The 23,487-nt window shown below is 36.4% G+C and overlaps 1 protein-coding gene across 2 annotated transcripts in view; it reads right to left on the reverse strand.

The window, feature by feature from the left end:
• Window positions 1-23,487, reverse strand: part of ATP11A (ATPase phospholipid transporting 11A) — a 115,963-nt gene that overhangs the window by 54,493 nt on the left and 37,983 nt on the right. For both annotated transcript variants that reach the window (XM_056490628.1, XM_056490637.1), the window contains exon 2: window positions 4,628-4,750. In XM_056490628.1, coding sequence (XP_056346603.1) covers window positions 4,628-4,750 — 123 coding nt within the window. The remainder of the gene's footprint in view (window positions 1-4,627; window positions 4,751-23,487) is intronic.

Genomic DNA, 23,487 nt, shown 5'->3' on the forward strand with positions numbered 1-23,487 from the left:
AAAGGCACACACAACAACACGCCCTTCATTAGTCCCTGTCCCATACACTTTTCTGTCCCACCACCCTCTGTGCCCCCCAGGATATGCTACACAATTATTTATTGGCTTCACAAACACATGACCATGCCTCTTCCCATTGTGAGCTTTGGATGCTTTTCTGACATTCAAATGTCATTGCTCAGGGCTGTGTTTGAACTCTTCATCTTGAAACTGCTATGTCATGGCCCTAGAGAGGCCAGACAAGCCTTCTATTTGTAAAGCATCACTTTGGAAAGTGTGGGACAGGCTAGGTCTCTGCTGGGTTCCGAGTGGCTCATCTTGATAGAGGTGGTTTAGTATTTCCTTAAGCTTCAGTATTACCATTTCTTCTAAATGTGGTAACAAAATGAGAAATGAGAGCAGATCCAGTCATTGTGTGTTTATAAGAGCACTATAAGCAAGTGCTGCAGGGAAGAGGTACAGCACAAGGGCATGCATTTCTGCTGAAAGGAGTATTTCAACATCTGCTGAAACATGTCAGAATTACTTAACTATATTAAACTGTTAGTCACTGTGATTAATTGTGAGTCATCTCAATCAGATTACCACTTAAGGTAGCTAAGGTTTCCCTTCCAATGTATAGGATTCCAACACAGCATTGTTGTCTCAGGCCACTATCACAGAAACCAATGTTTGGATCAGTATTTGATGAAAAGTCCTAAAGAAATAGGCAGATAACAGAAGACCAGACTATTTTTGTGGATTTTCTAACTTTGCCAGGTGTCTCTGACAAGACAGGAAAGTCTCTTGGTTCTCATTAAACAGGCTACTCCTATCCAGGAATTTTTAAAATTTTTTGCTCTTTCTTGTGTTCTTTCTTTATGAGTCTTTAGGTGTTTTTTTTCACCAAAACCATAAGCAACTGTAATTAAACACATTCCTATGAATTGTGTTGCTGCCCTCAAAAGGGATTTTATTTTCAGTACTATTTTTCCCTCTGTTCAATAGAAATGTACACATCCAACCAATCTACAATTCATTGATTCAGGTAGAATAAGAATTGCAAATTTCTATTTTGTCAACAAATGAGCTCCTCAAATCATAAAAATTCTATAAAGATATTAGATTAATGTCAGGAAAAGGGAATTTGGAAATTGAAAAATATTAAATTAATAACAAACTAAAAACATCATCATGCCACTGTATGAATCCATAGTTTGCCATGTATTGAACAATCCGTATATGATACCACTGGTTTGGGAAAAGGTACAGACCAAACCTGACCAAAGGCATGGAGCACAAACAATTATTGAACAGGATAAGGCTTTTCCTCCTGGAAAGGAATATGGTGGAAGACCACCAACAGAAACAAGATCATAAATGGGGATAACAATCATGGTCAGATTCAAGGATTTGGAATATGAACTCAAATTAGCAGGAAGTTTTAAAATGAAGGCTCATTGTTTATTTTGACAAACAGTTGAACTGTTCTTTGTTCTGAGAATTTACATGGGCTTCAAAGGTATTGAAGGAATTCACAGGAGAAATGCATTAAAGACTACTAAATACAAAATCATATTTCCAGCACAATAATATGAAGCCTGAACCTTAAGGAAGTTTTGTACTAAAAAGTTACTTTATAATTTATCAGGTCTCAAAAAGTAAAATCCTGTTTAAGAAGGAAAAGAGGTTGTTTCTCACCAAGTTTTGGTAGCCAGTATGGCAGCCTAGTTTAACTTAGATTCCTCTTAATCTGTAAGTTCTACCAAAAAGTAAATAGTATCAAAATGGGTATAATTTTTTTTCAGAAAAAAGCAAGCAACCTCCCTGCCAATTCAATTACTTCTTTCTTCTACATTCGAAACAGTGGAGTTTTTCTAGCAGCTGATATTTTTCCATGCTGCAGCACTGTCATGTGATGAATTCAATCAAGGGCACATAACAGCCACTTCAAAGGCCAGCACCCAAGGCAGCTGAAGTAGCTAAAAGTTAAATCAACAAAAGGATACATGTTACAAAGGTCACTGTCTCTACAACTTAAAAGGAACTGCATACACAATCCAAAAGACATGAGTTTTTGTCTTTTACTACTCTAACATACACCTCCTGCAATATATTATTATATTTGAATTAATGCATCAAACCACTAGAACACTTTTGTCTAGCCAAAGCCTGTCCCTGTTACAATCAGGGATATATCATTAAGAAAACAGAGCATTAACCACATTCCACAGTGACACTGCAATGTGCATGAAATATCCCTCTGCACTTGAATCAAAGTATTACCTTGCTGACACCAGGAAGCCTCTGGTGAAGCACAGCAAAGTGTACCTTTGGATGGACCAGAATAGTCTGAGGTTCATATCACTACAAACTGATGTCTTTTTCAGGACATTATGACATGACATTTTTGAGTAAAGAAGCATACAGATAGATTAACTGATGACATTTCCTCATGCTTTTCAACTATCCTTTTTAGAAAATCAGTTTGTTGTAAATTGGTAAAGTCTGTACTTGGAAGTTTAGAGTTCCTCATCCTTGAAGAGCAATCATATACCTTCTTACATAAGCACTAAACACCTATAAAAGCCCAGCTGAAAGTTACTGTCTGTCTCACTGATGAAAGATGAAGGAAGTAACCTTCATGGCTGAGGTAACATGGATTTGCCATTTTAATTCTGCACATTTGAGCATTTAGTAGGAAATTAATACCTGTGTTCCCTACGTTGTAATAGGTGCCCCCTCCAGAGGGTTCATCAACAAGCAATGGACAAGGACAGGTGAAAGGGTAAGAGGCAGCACCTTACAGAACCAGAGTGAATGTTAGTCAAGTCACAGTGGTGCTTTATTCAGGCTGTTTGGGGTGGAGCATGGGAATAACAGAGTTTACTTGAAAGGGACAGCATGGAAAGACATATACAGACAACAGTCATCAAAACAGCTTTCAGCAGTCTAAGGAATTGTTCAATATTATAAAGCATTTACGTGAACTCTGCTCCCTCCTGAAATATCACCACTGTATCTACTTCCACAAAGACAATCCATATTTTATTTTTTAAATGACATAAGTTTAGCTAATAAACAGAAAAACTGAGAAACAACATGTATATATAAAATGTATGTATTTCCACTAATACTTCTTGTTTATGAAAGGTTATTTGCAGATACAGTTCACAGCTAAATAGTTTAACATTTAAAATATTTAACTGAATATGCTTGATATCCAAATAAAAATATGGTGAAGTCTCTGTCCTGAACTCGTTGAAGTAATACATATTTACTAATTGCTGACAGGGATTCCATAGTTCAATGAACGTTTAATTATACTTTAAAACCTTGCTCTGCCATAGCAAAGCAACTTCCACTAACCTGATAATCACAAAAAGATGTCAAAATATAGTTGAACAGGATGTTTATATTTCAAGAAAGTATCAACAGTAACTTCAATGTCTTTATTTACATACATCTCAGATGATATTTTAAAAAATAGGAAAAATGTGACAGGAGTACAAAAATTTGCATTAAGTGTGTTTACTCTTCCATAATTCAAAAGACAATACAAATCAATGTGTACAGTACAGGATTTCTCATTGTACCAGTCTGACTGTACTTCATCTGTACTTTACCTTACCTTTCAAGCATTCTATCTAGTTAAAGATGCCTGAATACTACACTGCTTCTTAGTACACTTTCTTTGAATAAAGTATGGTAAGAAGGTAGTTAACAGAAAATCTCAAATGAAAACTCACACATTTGTGAAAAGTCTGGCTTTCATTATGTTAATGGCTGGCAAGTGTTCAGGTCCATGAGGGTAATTGCTCAGTTCCTTGAGAACACAATGCTACCAAGGCACTTAAAATGGCTGGGGATTTGAGACACTATTAAAAAGAAATTCCAAGTAAAGGAGATATTATTTTGAATTGATAATTTCATATTAGCTGAAGATGTGAGCTCGTGAAGTTTCAAATTTAAGTATATTGCAAACTTGGGAGTTGTTAGCCATACATCACCTGCAAGCATTGAAATTTCTATGCCACTGCAGTAAAAACCTTTGGCTAAAGAAAGCCAGCTAGAGAGTACCAACATCCCAACTGCTCATGAAAAGCTGCTGGAGCTTAAACTTACTAATTGAGGTAAGGGACAACTGGAAGGTTTCTGAACAGCCTCCTTGACTAAGTGTAGATGCACTTTCATGTGAAAAAGACTGTTGAAAAAAATCCCACAGAAACAGCAGGAGCTTTTGAAGGAAATGACATTTATGGTGGAGAGAGTATGATGAATCCAAGTGCTCAACAAATTATTTCTAGTACTTTTGAGTACAAAGGATACTGTCTTTCTTTAGGAAGATTTTATTTACTCCATGACTGCCTCAAATGAAAATTTCCTTTTTCTTTGTTGAAAAGCTCATTACTACTCAAAGACTGCTATACTAGGTATTACAGTAAACATGGAAGAAATTATTCTATTTCTGTTCATTTTAGAGGCAACTTAGCAACTGGTTTCTCTAGAAGTATGAGATTTCTTCATTTTACCTTTGCTGGTTGCAGAAAGGAAAAATATACAGGAAGCTTAGGAAAAATCTTGAAAGAAATAAACAAAGAAAAACTTCAGCTTATTTATCTAAATAAATGAAAGAAAATACTGGTACCTTTGATGAGACTATTCTATTATCTGGGAATCTCTGTGGAATGTATGCTTCAGCGCCTGGAGGTGGTTCACGATGCCCAACATAAATAGTCCGACTGTCCACCCAGTTCTCTTCTCCAGCACACTACAGGGGAAAAAAGAGTTACTGTGTCAGGTCACTCAGTATTTCTGCAGTAACATGAGTCACACTTTGAATTAACTAATCACATGCCTGACCATAAACACATACACAGCCACCAGCACATGACCCCTCACACTTTTTTCAAGTGAGTATCAGCTCAAGATCACCAAAACACCTAAAGCCAAGTCAAATGTCAAAACTCTGCCTTAACTGCATTTTCCCACAATGCAATGAACATCCATGAAAATATCACTATTCTGAATTTTTGTTTATAACTGAAAAAAGGGCAAATGGTTTAAGACTCTCAGTCAAATTAGGTATTTAGTAAGTATTTCTCTCTGTTACTCTGACAAAAATCTGTGTGAATTAAAATATTTTAATAGATAATAAACTTAGATACTTAGGTTGCCAGGAAAAGACCTCAGCTATGTCAACCCAGAGCACCTCCTCATCTGTGAAAGCTATAGAAAAAAAATAGTAGGTATGCCAAATTTTCACATTCACAAACCCCACCATAGCTACAGCTTCCCCAAAAATTACTATTTCTGTGTTCTAGTAACTGTAAAAACATACAAATCACTGTACAAAAGTATTTATACAAAACCAAAATAACCAATTTTTTTAGTTTAGAAGTTAATTTTTTGGGAGGACATGGATTATAAAATGACCATCCCTTAGCCAACAGTCTACAGACACCTACTTTATGAAAAACATTTTTGAAGTACAGAACACATTCCTAACACTTGGAGAAGCTCAGGCATCAGCAACTTCAGCATCATCTCCTAGTCAAATCTGGAATAATTTAAATATGCTTTAATTTAAACTCAAAACCTCTGCTTTATGTTGCAGTGATGCACTTTCACACCTGCTTTCATTAAGTTTATTAGAGGGCAGCTTCTTTTCTGCATCTGCAACAGCAACATTTATTTAGCACATTAAATATGTCCAGAAAGTGCTTCTGAGCACTGGTGCCTCTGCCTCTATAGGTGAACTGTCAGACTGACACTAAGCAAACTAACCCCAAACAAAGAAGGTGATTTTGGTAGTTTACACAGCAGCATCCTCCAAAGCAGCTAGATGCACTGGTGCAGTTCTTGACAGAACTTAATCATAGAGACAAGGTACCTTCTTTTCTAGCTAGTCTTAATGTCTACAGTTATAGGTCCATTTACTTTACTAGTACACACTTGGTTAGTAAGCCTAAAACAAAACTTAGTTCTCAAACTTAAACATTCACCCTAACATTTTCTTCATCAATGCACGCCTATGTGATTTTTCCACTGCCCGTAAGAGCAACACAGCCAAAGATCACTTTCTACATAATTTATTGGGAATAGAATAGAAGTCTTGCAATACTCTGCAGATTTGGAGCAGTTAAGGCTAATAAAACAATTATCTCTGTGATGTGCATGACCTTCTTGAGGAAAGAACACCAAAAATACAGAAAGAAAACCTATTGGACTCAGACTATTAACCACGAAATAGCTGAGTAGAAGTCATCAAGTAAAATCTAGAGTGAAGTAGAAGGATTAAAGAAAAGCAACTTCTGCCATCCCAGAAGTAGATACTAGAAGCAGATACAAAGGACCCAAAATCCTTACTTAATTCTTACACGACAGAAAAATGAAGGCATTATGTTCAGAAGATACCAAAGGACAAAACTGCAATACTAGGCATAAAGCTAAAATCAAAAGTTAACCCCACTCTTTTTTATGTGTTATTCAACTTCCAATAACTGGAAAGAGTCACTTAATACATTATAAAAAGCTGCTTACAAAGGATGTAAAAATGATAGCCCCTCATAAAACACATTGATGGCCCAGTCAAGGCTTAGGCTAAGCCCTGTAACTGCCCCTGGTTCAGATGGAGTGCAAACACAACATTTCTCCCATGCCATATCTAGCACAGACCTGAAACTAGGACACGGGTCAGTATAAAAATTCCATTGATTTTCCAGTCAGACAACTTCTCCCTTATCAAGTGGACTTGTCAAAAAGTAAAGTGACATTCAGCCAGCCCACTTCTGAAGCCCAGGCAACATTTTTTGAGCAAGCCAAAACACTACTTCTTTTGGAAGGAAGTAAAGCATGCCTATGTTTCCATATTCCATCTTACTTCTATGGCAATAATGAAACATGCTAACTTTCACCATTTTATCAGTACACAATCCTTTCATATCTTGTCTGTGCACTAAATGTACAATGCACACAAATCATCTACCGACACTAGCAGCATCCAATACTCCCAGGAATGTAAGGGAATGTGAGATATTCCTGTATAATAGATCAAACTGTACAACATTTTTCGTTTTTCATTAGGAAGGACATTCCAGACAAAAGCAACACAAAGATTACCTCTGATAAGTAAAGTGTCTAAGTTCAGAGATGATTACATAAAGGGCTAACAGGAATGCCACACAAACTTTGAATACCAAGAAGAAATCCCTCAGCTTCTACTTCTCTCTACACAGGCACAGCTTGACAATTTCTCAATTATTATAAACCAGCCCAAGACAGTTTGACAATGCCCTTAGTTAAAAAAAAAAGTATTTTTTAAAGTTTCACTGTATACACTGAGTTTTTATCACAACTCAGTTAAAGGCCTCTGAATTCACCTTTAAACCTGGGAAGACAGAGCTCTAAACAGCACTCTCCCACCATTACTGCCAGTATTCACAGATCTGATAGCCCTGGAATACTGTGTCAACCAACCACTCAAATTTCTATCCCTAAAGCAAGACATTACTTTAAGCATTGATACAAAATGAAGACAATGTCTTCTATTAGTTTAATTTGACCTGGTTTTATCACAAATTGATAAATTTACTATATATATATATATACATACTACAAACCATATATAACTTAAACTATCTGCTAGCATACTTTTCACTATGTTAATAGGTTATAGAAAATAAATGCACTTTACCAACCTAATTTAACATCTTCAAACCTCCAAACCACTCACAGTTTAAGTGAAAAAACTAAACATGGAAGAGTAAGGCTCTCTGCCAGTCAAATAGAACTGCAATGCACAAAGTCACATATACTGTTCAATACAGCAACAAGGCAACTCACTTGTGCGAAGCAGAAAAAGATACTTTTAGAAGAACAGCACTGTAAGCCAGGACATGGGTCACATAGAGAAATCAAACTACAGAAACTGAATGTCTTGTAATGCCAATCTCCAAAGCCAAACACCCTGACCTGATAGTTCTTTTAGTGTTCTGGTATTACAGAATGACAGAGTCACTGAAAACAGCAGTCGGATGCTGCTGCCAAAACAATGAACTACATTCACTTTTTTAAAGTTCCATTGCTTAAGCCCATTAAGAATACATCCAAGAAACCATAAATATACCTTAGCATTATCTGCTTCTATTTATAGTGTAAAGCTCAATGTACTGAGACCTAGTTTTATTGGCACATCAATGAAATGTTACATACTTTTACTCTTTCAAGCAGTGTCAGCAACCATGAAAGCAAAGACCAGCAAAAGACTAAAGCACAGAGACAGAGACAGTTAACAGGATTTTACCTTAAGAGTTTAAGTATTTCTGCAGATATTTTTTTCTGATTTAGAAAAATCCAACTGAAACTAGCTTGAGATTCACCTTCATGCTACTCTGGTAATTTTTACCTAGATTTAATTTAAACAAATGTATTGCCTGAAAAGACAAGGGGCTTGGTACTCAATGGGTGACAGCAAAAGGATTATAGAAAGATTCTAGTGGTAGTTATTGGAAAAGTAACTGACTTTGAAAGATTCCAAGTCTTTCCACGTATTTTTAGTAAAGAGATGTAACATATGACTTTGAAATAAGTGGAAACACTAAATGATATTTCCTGAGTCTCTACTGGAACTATTAACTCAGGCATAATTACCAGCAACAACCTTTGGTTCAATATTATATTTTCTCTCCAAATAATATAAACACAAACACTACTCAAGCACTAAGTTAATATGCACTCACTACAGCTGAAAACTCAATCTGCCCAGGCCAGGCTCTAAGTACATTTTGCTGAACAGTATTTTCTTCTACTTTTTTTCTAAATGCTTTTTGATTAAAAGGAATAGTGCACTCAAACCACAGATTTGACAGCAAAAAGTTCTCAGCATCAGCTATAGCCCTGTTCACCCAGGCTGTGACTCCACTCCTCCACACAGAAGTACTTTACACGGATAGAGGCAGGCTTTCCTAACAGCCTGGTATTTTACTGAATCACGAATATTTGATGTCAATTAAGCAATTAACACCACTGTTAAAACTGCACACCGAACACACAGCTGCTCAACCACTTTGGAGTTTTAGGATAACAGACACTGACAAGCCATTACCTCTCAGAATCTGCAGGAAGAACTAAGAGTACACACTGTGAAAAAACATTCACGCATTACAGCAGCTCTGCACTAAAGGCTCTCAGTTTCCAATTTTTCATTCAGTGAAGAGAAATTTTAATAGCTCAAATCTGCAATTCACTAAAGTGAAGAGAAAAAAAAATAGTAGTTTTCCTTTCTAATACTATAAGGAAACTCTCCTTATCATGCTCTACGAGATGATATAATCTCATCCTTGTCTTCATTTGTCAAATGCACTGAGTACCTGCTCTTTTACAGCCATCTCCCTTTGCAAACAATGGCACAGAGTGCAGTGCAGATTTTTACCTCACCTTTTCAAATCCAATCCTTTTAAGGGTAGATTTGATACATAGATAACAAAAATCCATCTAAAGAAATAATATTTTTAAAATAACCTACATTTCCTAAAGCTGCTAACCAGTAAAATAGATTAAGTTTTTAAATAGTCTACTTCTTAAAAAAAATAAAAATAAAATAAAAAACCAAAAAACAAACAAACCAACCTAATTTGTACATGTGTATTTGTGAAGATAAAGGGTGAAATCCTTATACATTTAAAGGATCTTAGATTTCAAATGATAGGCCAACTCACAAATACCTATAGAGAGAGCACTTATGCTTTACATTTTGCTCTCAGCATTATACCACCCCTTCATATGAATTTGCCAAGCTCAGAATGAAGAGCATAATTCGGAAAGCTGTTCAAATGGTCATGTCTTGTATGAATACAGAACAGCACAGATGAAAATTCATATAATTATCACAGAAATACTCTATCAGGTTTTATATTCTGAAAAAGGACAATCTTAACATGGAACACTGTAAACAGAAAGTAAATTACTTCATTCACCTATGGGTCATGTACATATGACATTAAATAACTAATTTAATGGGATAATGGGATACTAAAAAGAAAAACAAAAAAAAACTAAAAAAAACAAAGAAAAAAAAAAGGCAAAACAAAACAAAAAAAAACCAGAAAAAAAACCCCAAAAACCAGAACAACTGTCTCCCAGAAACTTATAACTAATTAACACATTTCCTATGGGTCACCCGTAATGGGATCTTTTGCCACAGAACATTACTGCACCTCATTTCAGCAAATGAATTTTAAACCCTTGGATGATTATTATTGTTAGAAATAACATTTGAAATCAAAACTCTCCCCAGTCAATTGCCTACAAATCATAGAATATTAGACATAAGTGTATGTAGAGGGAAAAGAAAGAAGATATTAACATGGTTTAACTGCAAATATATTGTTTTATTTATTACTCTCAGGGAAAAGATGCAATTAGAAGTAAAGGCAGGTACATCTTAACTACATAAAGTGGTGCCAGACCCACAAGTTTCCCAACCAAGCCATATTCTCTACTACTTGGTGCATCCTGGTTTTCTGATCTTTCTTTCTACCTCCTGCAAGGGTCTTGTGCATGCAGAGGGGAAATGCATTTATAGCAATAGGCTGAAACAAGTTTTTGCGACATTTTTGAAGAGGAAATGGAAAAGTACAGTGATGAAATGATGCAAAGTTCTGCAATTCACAACTGTTAGAACAAACATGTCAGAACAGCAAATATTCCAGTTTCTGTAAAATACCTAACACTTCTATATGTGTCCTTAATGTAAGTTTTATTGCAGCCCTCCAGTGCATGACTCCTTGAACATCATACTTAGAGTAAAACAATTCTGAAGCTATCCTAATAAAACTATATTCCAGCATGAGCTGGCACAGGTACACTACAATATAGCACTTTGAAGACAGACTAATTCTCCTTTCTGATTTCCAGTTTGGAACATTTTTAGCTGATTTCCCCACACTCTGTACTTTAAACGGTTGAATAATTTGACCTCCTGGATGACAAAGCCAGTGATCTGTGCTCCTCCTAAAAAGGGTTACAATAAATCTTTGTTACATAAAAATTCACCTCAGTTATTCAAGGAAGTCTGAGACCGTTTCTAAGCAGTCAATTTAAATTTAAATTCCAAATACTGCAGACATGTTAAATAGCTATTTCTGATGTCTCTGCTTTCTCGTTGGACCAATCTTTAGTTTCCCTGTTTATTTCCATGAAAAGTAGCAATAAAAGAGATAAGAGATAAAAGTCTCTGATTCCATCTACATACGCAATCTCTATCTAGTTTTATGGGATCACTGCAACAATGTTAAGAAAGTAGATGTGTAACATACATGAATTACTGGACATCTGGAAAAAATGCTTTTGGTACACTTTTCCTTCCTCTCAATGTACCAGTTCTGACACATTTTGCCCCTTATTGCCAGTGGGACGGACATCATGTGCATCCTGCTCCTCTGCCCAGGTCCAGTCAAGGACAGCATCTACATGGAAACCCTTTCAAGAGTCTCACTTGCAATTAGAAAGGCAAATGAGAAAAAACCAACCTACTCTGCAAAGTGCAGTGGTAAGAGAAACTGGAAGGGAAAGTGTCACATAAGACACAGGTTATTTGACAGCCTTAGTACTTAAATTAATTAAAAATCAAGTTTATTTCTAAGCAGTTCTAGACCAACAGCTGAAATTAAGGTTTGCTGAGGAAATGTACAGCTTCCTTAGGTGCCAAGAAAAGCTGTAAAACAGCAGCAATTTCATTTTTTAAGGCAACTAAAGGCCACTAAGCTCTACATGCAGTGCCAGTCACTCGGAGTATCTACAAAGATATTTTCAAGAGAGTTGTATAGATACTTCATAATGCAAAGAATTTTTTTTAATCTTAGTTGCCAACAACTACTTTTGTTTGCAGTAATCCAAAAAGAAAAAAATCTAAAGCTATCAAAATTTTCTGGGCAGGAATTAGAGTTTTTTAAATTATATTTACAGATTCTAAAGAAATAGGAGGATGGAGGCAAGCAAGCAGCAGATTGCTTTCATTAATTCAGAAATAAGTAATAAACCTACAGATGAGCCATGCTAGTTAGTTCTTTTCAAATTAACATTATTATTAAACTAAGTAACTAAATTAAGAAAAATCAAGCAAGAATATCTGTTGCAAATCATTATCAAGGAACAACACAATGCATATGGAGACAGTATGCATTGACAAGATTTACAAGATCAGATGCAACACAACCCATTCCTAAAAGGTATTCTTATAAAAGCTTCAGATTATTCAAAAGGGAATGTATTCTAAAAATGTGCTTTATAACAGTAAATGACTCTGCCATCAGACATTATCAGAACTAGCCAGAGTGACAACACCTTCCATTAGGATTTTTAGCAAAAAAAAGTGGAAGAATCAAATTTCCCATCTGATTTCCAGGACAAAGATAGTTAAAATATATGGGCTTCTGCATTCTTCATTATACTTAGTACAAGGGTTGTGAAAATGCCTCATCTACATGTTCACTGATCTTTAAATTGTTCAAGTAAACTATGGATTAAAAAAAAAAAGACAATTAACTATTGCACACTGCAATCTACTGACATACAGCTGAGCAGCAGACCTCTATTCCTACTTTTATTACAAAAATATAATGTGGTTTTGATGTCAATGAAATACCTCTCCCCATTGTTAACCCTGCCATCCCATTTAAATCTGTAAAACAAGTTTACTGCTAAGGAGCAACTATTCACTATCCTAATGGTGAGTGCCTGTTAGACTTCAAAAGGATTTTCATTCCTAAGTGGATACAGAGCTAGTGAAGCTATGATTCTAGCAGACAGAAGGTGGGGCAACCTTCTTGTGTTATATGATGATACTGTAAAACTAACAGCTTGTAAAATGCTGGTCTTGCAAGTCAGGGACCAAAGAGTATCCAAATGTTAGTACACGAGCTGTTCCTTCCATAATAGTCTAAATCTTGTTATGTATTTGTACTGAAGAATCACCAAAATATTTACCATAAATGCATATCTCTATATACCTTTACATATCTAATTATTTTCACTTACTTGATACTGAACTACAGTTTCTTACAGAACAGTGGCTCACACATTTTTGGGGTTGTTCTTGCTACACAAAGGCTACTTCTAAAAAAGTGTCCTGGTATATACCTGCAGTTACACTAGCACACATACTTCAGGTCAAGCTGCAACCTTATCAGAAGCAAATAACCCAAGATAAAATCAAGAGAGAAAATCTACCACGTGGGTGCTACTGAACATTGTACTACTAAAGCAATTGCTACCTGTTAGTTTTCCACATCTATAAGGAGAAATGTAAATCCTCAGTAAAACTGACAAGTGTCATGTTCCGACAATTTTTCAAATTAAGATCTTGCTCATGTAGGCTGGTCCTGAACTTACTGCCCCTAAGGCCAGACTATATTAGTCTACAGAACTATCCACAGAAGTAAATAAGCATAGTACAAGTGCCAAGCTCTCCCTGCATTACTGGTAAATTTACCAACAGCCAGGAAGGCCTAAAATAAGTTAAAATGACAATACTAAGAGCCAAATTTCCTATTATGAGTAATTATATTTTGCCACACTCCCTGCAGGGTAACATGCAAATTCTCTCTCATATGTAATTGTTTTTGATCCCTAGTTGAAGACTCAAAATATAATCCGAGCACCCCTTTACTTCACCTCGAAGAAATCTTGAACTTGTTCAAAAACAACTTGGTTGTTCAGATTAATGGACTTCCTATGTAACATTAGAAGCTACCTAGCACTTTCCTTCATCTCCATGCTTTTTGTTGCACATCAGCACCAAATCTGATGTTATGCAAATTCAGCTTGGTCAACACACAGACGCTTTGATAGAAGGAAGGACCCTAATTAGAGATGGCTATAAGGTTAATGAAACATTTATTTGGAGCTATTTGAAACACTTTCAACATCCTTCTAGCTCCTTACATACACAACAGGATTCAAATAAAGTTCAGAAACATTCAAGGAATATAAAATTTTAAGCTATTATTTCCTCCTGTGCAGCAAAGCAATACCATGTGTTGAAGTATTTCAGGGGAAAAAGCCGTATGTTGATTCAGGTAAGAGGCCACAAACTGTATTTTACAGTTTTACCTACTAGCCCATAGGTGCTGCTGATGAAGTGCCACATTCAATCCTCATGCATAATAGTAAAGATGTTTTAAATTTTCCAAAGTTAGCAGGCATCAGGATCATAAATGTGACTTCAGATAAAGTCTACATTGATGAAAGACAAGAATTTTAAACTCAAAAACGGCATAAAGGACATTCAATAGCTTTGAGTGTTCACATCAGGAGTATGTGTAAACCTACTCATGATGCATAAGAAGTTTATGACACCAGTAACCCCAAGATTTTAGAATCCCTTCTGTTTTCACTGCACTTAAGGAATGTGAATTCCATTAAGATTAAACATTACTTTACAATTCTTTTGATGCAGTGAGCTTTTCAATATTTACTTTTACTCTCAAAGAACAGATTTAAAGACTTGCAACTGAACAATCTGAAGTACAATAAATATTTCACAACTCTGTACTTTTACAAACATCAAAAGACTTCAAGAACTTCTACAGTAATCAAATATTTACAAAAAATAAACTTCATCCGCATTTGCTATCAGCTGTGTTTTAAAAGATAATCATACAAAACCATTATTTTACAATAGAGCTATTTGTCATTTATAGTCACTATAGAATAAGATACATAACATTTTTAAAAATTCATTACAAGATATTGACTGCTTAGTTAGAAGCTAGTTGCCAATTGCTAGTAAAAAAGAAAACTAGAAAGTCCAGAATATCTGCTATACAATCAATTAAATCATAAACTCCAGAAATCAAAATAGTCAATGTTTAGCCTTTAAAACTGTAAAAATGAAGGTTTATAACTAAACTCTTCGGGAACTGAAGTCAGAGAAACTCCAGTATCTAACTAATCCCCAATCAAGCAGGACACCAGAATTCAAGACAGACTTACAGTTTTTATCACCTTAAACATTCAATGAAGACAGGGTGAATTTTAAACCACTATATCAATAATTCAGAGGAAACTTCTGATACAGCAAAGGTGAGAAATGCTTAAATAAAACACTTTCTCAACATATAGTCAGTCACCTGTAAGGTACTACAACCTGATCTGCAATCAACAGCCACCTGAGTAAACATTTCATGCTTGTAAAATACTAGTAATAAAAGCATTAATAATAGCCAGATAACTCAAAGTAAGGTCAACACGGTACACCCAGCATGTCTTAGTCAAGCTCCAGTAGACTAAGTACAGTATGAAAGACTATTTCTTGGTCAGAAGCAAAGATGGTCCAAATTGTTTTATTTTAGCAGAACTCTAGCTACTTCCCACTTAAAAATGTTACTATGAGACTTGTATCAGTACAATTACACAGCACAGGGGACGCTAGTTTAAGATTTCTGTGATCCATACACCTTCTTTTAGTCACATGTGGAACACAATGTCCACACTGCACTTCAATATATCACAACTGTTCTGTGTCCTTCATGCAGAAAAGGAAAGGTATTTTTAAAGAGAGATTTTTGTATCAAGCTTAGAACTGTACTGTAGGTCAAGATTAATATACTCTGACTTGCAATGATTTTGATAATAAGGCAAAGAAGGTTATGCAGGTTTGTCTGGGATGAGATGATAAGTGTAATCTCAACCTCCACATGCCTGTCATTCAGTGATACAGAGAAGAGGTTTAACAACCTTTGATGCTGCTGGTTTCTATGCAGCAGCAAAAGCATACATAAAAACATAAGAGAAGTCACCGACTTTTAGGCTTTGATTTACTGCTGTGACTTCTTTGATGTGGGGAGGGATGGAGGCAAGTAGTTACAACACATCATCCCTTAAAAACAACTTGTGATGGGATAGCTGCTTTTTGCCATAAAACTCTCCCAGGACTCCAGAATCTAAGAAAAATCACCATTTTTTCCCCCTAGATGAACATACTCCACAACATCAACTCACATCTTTAAAAATCTCCCTGAAGAAACATTTCTCAGACTTCAAAGGCTGATCTGCCATTCCTTTCCTTTTCAATGATAAGCAAAGGGAAAAAAACCAAAAAAACCTAACCACATTTTATCCTCAATAAAAGGAGTCTTTATACCCCACATTTTGGGAAACAAGTAGAAGTATGTTCCCAGTGTATGCTGGTAGGAAAGACCTCTGTTTAGCAAATTTGAAAAAGCCTAAAGTATACCTAAGGGAATCACAGGGCCTACAGATCCTTCAGAAGCCAAGCTGAGTATATCCAGCTTTTAGACAGCCTCTATGACAAATAATCTTAGAAAAAAACCCCCAAGAAATAAACAATTCACCTTTATAATAGAAGAATGACACCTGAGAGATATTATTTCAACTGAATGAAAAAGTATCAAAAAACTATTGAACCAGAATCATCAGGATTATCTATTTTAATCTGCTGTGTATGACAAGCTAAAGAACCTGAGAAGTGAAATAATTAGATAATCAAAAAAGCACATTTGTTAACAATATTTTTGGTTTCAAATGAATACACATACTTAAGAAATGGAGTTATTACAACAGCAAAGACAGTCTTTTTAACAGATTTTCCCTAGTATTTTTTTTTTGAAAACAGTCCAATAGACAAATGTTCTTTTAAAGTTTCAGCTTGCATGCTTAATAAAACTAATTCCCAGAAAACAGCGTGCCCCTCATGTGTCTTTTCCTGCTGGACTAGAAATTCCTGTAATGAATCCAAGTGAAAAAAACCCAAACTGCAAATTCTCAGTTGCTGCAAAATTAGGTTAGGAAAAGCAATGAGGACTTTTGAACTAGCTTGTGTTAGCTTTTTTTACATCTGTGTGGAAGAAATAAGAATTAAGTATAAAGTTAATATCCAATACTATTATAACTGTAACATATATTCCAAATATTGCTTCTTTCAAAAGTACACAAGAGTTCTGTACTTGGCAATCATTTGATACTATCTACAAATTAAAACTGTCCATATTTTGAGCAAAGGTTTAGATCAAAACTTCCACTATCAGCTGGTTGCATAAACTGACAGACAAACACCTAGAATTCAGTGGCTTTAGGAGAGGCAAATTCTGTGCACTTTCTAAACCAGCTAACATGAATTTATTGACTACTAGGTCTATTTCAGTCACAACTGTGTTAGTAAACAAAAGTCTAACCTAACCATTCATGACATTTATTCTATCAGGTAATTCTTTACCTTAAACCTTTAAAAACATTGAAAGTCAAAGGCAATCCCTAAATCAAATCAGAAATCCTTGTTCTAGACTAACTTTTGTTCCCCCCAAAACGCAGTACAACAAGATTCTAGAAATTCTACTTCACCCATAGACAGAAATAGTCTCCTAGTAAATGAGGCATGTTTGATTCCTGCAGAAGAGCACATGATTAGTTTTGTAAAATCCACATTTCCAAATGTGTTTTGACAATATGGGGTACTCTTCAGGACATATATCGTACAGGCAGGATCAGCTGACCTGTAGGCATCAAAAATGGGGCAAGATACCAAAAGGATAGTGCCAAAAATAAAACTTCAGGTGATAGCCCAAGGAGCATTACCACAAATGAGATAAGTAATCCTTGGCAGTACCCTGGCTGGCAGTACCATGTCTTAAATGAGTTATTTCTGTCCACTTCCTAATACTTTCCTTTTTTCCCCACCTCTAAATGTAAGAAGATACAAGCCATAAGTAAGAGAGAATTTCAGGAGGGGAAAGTAATTTACTTTTGCCATCTAGAAACAATTAATCCTTTCTGCTTTTAGGAAGCATTCTATTAGACAATTCCTTAGAAATAAAATACAGCTACATTTTATAAAGACAGAGGGAATACCAGGCATAGATCCTGACTTGAATCGCCATAGGAAGCACAGTATAAACATAAAAGGAAACTTATTTTTTTCTTATAAATAAACAGCTATGACTGAAAAATCAAGGATAGCAGAAAATATTTTCACATTTATTTTACTTTTTAGAATATGAGTTGCATTTGAGGCCTTGCCACAGCAGCCATATCAGTTACCATATCCAACAAGCACATCCCTGGAAGCTACTGTATGTAGGTCGAGTGCAGAGCAAGATGGTGAGTCTACCAGTTAATCTGTTAGCTCTTTTTCTAGTACACATGGCTCCTAAGGGGTCAATTATACACTGTACATTGAATTCAAATGGAGCAAGTATTCTGATAAGAAGAGCTAATGACTTACTTTGTTTCTTAATGTAAGTTGATTATGTGCTTATGCAAGAGGCTATCCGGTGGCAGCTGGAACATTTTACTTCAGCTGAACCATGGCCTCTCGTCAGTGGGGGCACTGTGAAGTGGAAATGGCACTGGACCCACCATTAGAAGGAAAGCAATGTTCACACCACTTTGACAAATTCTGGCACATGCAAGGAGTAAAGATATTATGCATCAAATTCATCCCAAGTGCGTTAAATCTGCTATTGTTAAGAAAACTGACTTTTAAGGAGATATATTATGGACACTATATTAAAAAAAAAGCCAAGGACACTGGGATTTGAGTGAGGGCTTTTTGTTGTTTTGTTGGTTTTGTGTTTTGTTTTTTGTTTGTTTTTTTTTTTTCAGTGAAGATCTTACATTACAGAAGGAAGAAAAATTAATTCAATTGCAAACTTCTAGAAATAAAACTTCCAGATGCTTTTGCAAGGACATTAGTAGGAAGCTATTAAACAGATAATAATTTAATTTGCAATTTGGGTAAATTTTTATATTTACAGAAAGAGTAAAAGGTAAGTACAGAAGCTATGCTGAAATGTATTTGCACTTAATATAAATACTTTCAAATGAGAAGTGTTGCAGTTGTACAAAAAAAGTCCTATCAGAAAACTACACCTCCAAATAATCTTATTATACTATAAAAATACTTCCTGGAGATAAATTTAGATTTCACTTGTACACACACCCCACACATACACAGCATTCTCCTGACTCATAGTACTAAGCTCTATTTCAAAGGTACAAAGTGCCAAAACCACCACAATTTTATTTGTATATATTAGTTGAAATCTTGAGTGAACACAAAGTAAGTACTATAAAACCTAAGTACATATGATAAATCATCTGTATTACAACCTATATCATCCTTCCCATATACTCAATAAAAATACCATAAAGTGATGCCTCAGTTCCACATAAAACCAAAAGTGTGTCCTTGTAGCAAGCAATGCTAACATTGCACTGTTAATGAGGAGGAAAAACAAAACAATAAATTGCATGTTTTTACTTATTCCAATGGAGCTACTGAGAAAAGAAAGGCTTGCTAACTCAGAAATATAAAAAAGTTACAATGATCTAGTGTCCCTGTAAGAACTCTGGTCATTTTCTTTGTAAGCTGCTTAGATTTCCTTAGTAGTAATTATTGTTACAAGCCACTTCACTATAAGTCTGCAAATTTAGTATCAAGTTTAGCTGGCTTAGAAAATCTTGATTTTGGTGCTTGAGAAATAACTAGTGTTTCATTCCAGACCAACAAAAAACAAATGCAATGTCTCTACAACAGTGCTGTGTCCAACTGATGGAGCTGCTTGCTTCAGCTCTACTGAGAGCACAGAGGTTACAATCACATTTTCTTCTTCATTTTATTGTAGAAAGAAAACCCTGCAGTATCACTTTCCAAGAGTTCTTCTGCATTTGCTCAGGGAATTGAAATACAATGAACTTTTGAAAGCACTTTCACTTTGTGTTTTTGTGCAAAGAGAAATGAATAGACCACAGAGATGGGAGGGACAAGGTGTCAAACAACTTTTGCTGGAAAACCCCTATCATCTAACAAATACCCATGCCCTCCAACTCATGCTTAACCAAGTGATTCTCCCTCTCCTGACCATTTTAAAGGTCTCCAGACTAATACTAGCAGAAGCACAGAATCACTGAATATGCTGAGTTGGAAAGGATCCACCAGGATGGAGTCCAACTCCTGGCCCTGGTCAAGAGCCACACCCTGTGCCTAAGAGCATTGTCCAAACACTTCTTGAACTCTGTCCGGCTTGATGTTGACCACAACCCTGTTCCAGTGCCCAACCACCTTCTGGTTGAAAAACCTTTTCCTGATCTCCTACCTAAACCTCCCTTGACTCAGCTTCAATTGTTCCCTTGAGTCCTGTCACTGGTCACGAGCGTGAAAATCGGATTTAATACCCAGCAACACTTATATTCAGACTCACTCTTTGAAGTAAAGAGAAGAAATACTTTGAGGGTTGGGTTTTAACTCTAAAAATATTTAAATTTCATAATACAGTAACACAGAATATGTCTAAAAAATATTCAGATCTAGCTTTAGAGATGGCATATGAATTTTACTAATGTCAACAGTGTGATGCAACTTGCTTTTGGTTATCCATTATATGGAATGTTCATTGCTTCAGCTGTCTATGGTTCCGTGGTATGAAATATTCATTTCTTTGCTTCTCTCAATTTAATCATATAAGGTAATTCTTCTAATTCAGTGTTGGAGAGAGAGCAATAAAAAGCCAGATTTCTTACAATGTAAACACCAGAACAAGGAAGAAATAGCATACTGGTTTTGTTCTAGTGGTGTACAGTAATCTGCCCACTTCTAATGTTTTCATTTTAATTTTACATACTTACTTGCAGTAAATGAAATATTATAAATCTTTTCATGCATTGTTTGCACACTTGCACAGATATGAAACTGGACATATGGAAAAGGATTTTCCTCAAATGTGATGTTAACTGGAAATCTTATTGGTAAAACACAACCAAATTCTATCTCTTTAATATTTTGTTTTCAGCTTTGTTTCCCTTTTAATCCCTCACCTTAGTATCAATATCCTCATAGATGCATCCACTGAAAGTCTAGGCATTTCTAAATATTATAAAGCTTAACACAGCATTAGATTTAACAAATATTCAATAATTAGGAACACTCTCATGAAAAAAAACATGGTTTTGTCTTGATGTCTTACGAGGTGCAAGCTTGCTGTACCTCAGGTACATCCCAGAGAGGAAGGGACACCAAAGGCCACACCATGACCCTTGCAAGCCCTCCAGGAAATACCAACACTTTATATTTCTTACTTATTCACAATGGGATCTGCTAAGCAAATTAAACTGAAGACTGTCTGGTAAAACAGGTAAAGAGCCAGCAAGAAGAGGGATATACACTGAAAAAGTTAGACTTACTAAACAGGGGGCAAAAAATAATTTGCATGTCCCTGGAAAGAAACCTAAAGCTCATAAAATCTTTGCTATGTGTAAAGACAGTGAGCTCCATAAGGCTCTCTTCTACTTACAATATAACAAAAGTAACTCTAGATGATAGGAACTGTTGAAAAAAAGAAAAACAAAAAAAGGGAAGAGCATGGAAGAAGTCCATACAGGCCAAAGGACTGTGGAAAACAAGTAACACACTGAGGCACTGGCTGAAGGAGGCCGGGCAAGAGGATAAACCCACCTGGGGATTAAGCTCGAGGCAGGAGGCTCGGAGGGGGCCGCCGGCCATGGCTGGGCCGGGCCGGGCCTCAGGCCCCGCAAGGCCCTGCCTGTGAGGGCCGGGGGAGCCCAGAGCCAAGGCAGGGCTCGGCTGCAATGAGGGCAGGAGCCCTGGGCACTGCCAGGCCCCACAGGGAGGTGCCAGAGCAGGGGAGCCCCAGAGGGAGCAGGACCTGCCCCTAAAACCAGCAGTGCACGCTCACAAAGCTCTTTGGTTCGCCCCCAAATGGCTGCAGAGCCCCCCGGCCAGGCCGAGAAACCAGCAGACCAACAGTTCCAGCTCTAACCTCACAAGGGACCATCCACACTCTCTCTAAGAATTCACACTCCACTGACAGAAGAGCTTTTGAAATGTACACACATGGTTGAAGGAATTTGATCCATATGATACTCAATTTCCTTACCTTACAAATTTATTTTTCCAAATGACTTATTTTGAAAGTCCAGCAAAACCGGAGAATTCCACACAGCTGCCACCCTGTTTAGCAGAGCACGTACTCCTAAAATCCGGTCTGACAGACAAAATGGAACATCACCGAATTCTCCAGCCCCCAGGGCCACCACAGTGTCAGAATGCCATGACCTGGCAGAGTCTGCTGAAACCCTGGCCTTGACCCCACTTACAGGGGATCTAACCCTTGTTTGGCAGCCCCAAGGACACGAGTAACTTAGTCACCATTGCCTCAAACATGTGACAGATCCAGGCACATTCACTTCATAACGTCTGTCTCAGGGGGAAAAACAAAGACATGGAAAAATTGCATCTTCAGCACAAAACTGCTGGCACATGTTAAAATTCCCCCTGTGACAGCAGAGCCACCTTAATGGCCATTCTGTAGCTAATGGCCACATGGTGCTGCCATCACCACCAAAGGGTTGAGCAACACCAATCAAGCTGCTTATTCCATCCCTTGTAAGATTAAGATTAGTATCAACTAAGAAAGCTTCTTCGCCACATCTCCATAATATGCTGTGAAAGCAAACAAAGAAATTCTAAAAAAATACAGCACTGAAGAGAGAATGAATTTCAAATTTTATTTATAGGAATGGAGATGGGAAAGTCATCTACCTGCAGTCTCATCTAGTAAGGCACAAAAGAGTCCCAGTGAGACAACCTGTAAAAGAAACGCTGATTTGCACTGGGTATGCAGTCTTCTAGAATCATTGTCACAATAATTCCTTGCTGTTGAAAGAGAAGTGTCTTCTCCTTTGCTATTCTGATCTTCTGAAGACAGGTTATTTTCCCATATCTGATTCCATGTATGACTTCACCTCTGGAAACATTTGCTCTAAATTACGTATTCTGTTAAAATTTAATTTATACAGAATTACACAGGGTAGACAAAACACAGCCTAGTCCCTTACTGCTGCCTTGCTAACCTCCTAACCTATAGGGGTGTTTTCAGTTCTAAGCTTTTTTAATACTGTGGATCAGTTCACACCACTGAATCAGTTCAACTATCAATACTGTAAAAGAACAGGTACTGCCCCTTCCCAGCACCTGAAAAAGAGAATGCCAATACTAGCTGTTGCACTGATTTAATAAGTTTTTATTTCCTATGGTAAAACTGGGGGGAAATCAGCAATCACTTCACTTGGAAAGTCTTTTCCTTTAAGGAGAATCATAGTTAAGTCAACTGACAACTACAACTAGTCAACACTCTACTACCTTGGTTTTTTGTACTGGTATTGAAATTTCCACAAGCTAATTAACTCCCACAATTAAGGCTTGAAGTTGGTCTGGAATTGTGTGTTAGTACTTTAAAGTACTATCTAACTGTGGATAGCATCTTTGATCATACTGCAAAAATCTTGTCTCTCTTATTTTATACAGAGCCAGCATATGGCTAGCTTTATGATTTGGCCTCTCCAACATTAGCTAAGTAGTTCCAGTGCCTCTGAAATGATCATACATCAGAAGATCTAAGAACATGCTTCTTCTTTTGAAATGCCTCCAAAAAGGCTATTCCTCTTTTATTGCTAGCTTGTCATTATTGGTTC

The sequence above is a fragment of the Oenanthe melanoleuca genome, chromosome 1 (genome assembly GCF_029582105.1).
Source record: "Oenanthe melanoleuca isolate GR-GAL-2019-014 chromosome 1, OMel1.0, whole genome shotgun sequence".
In the NCBI taxonomy this organism is placed as follows: Eukaryota; Metazoa; Chordata; class Aves; order Passeriformes; family Muscicapidae; genus Oenanthe; species Oenanthe melanoleuca.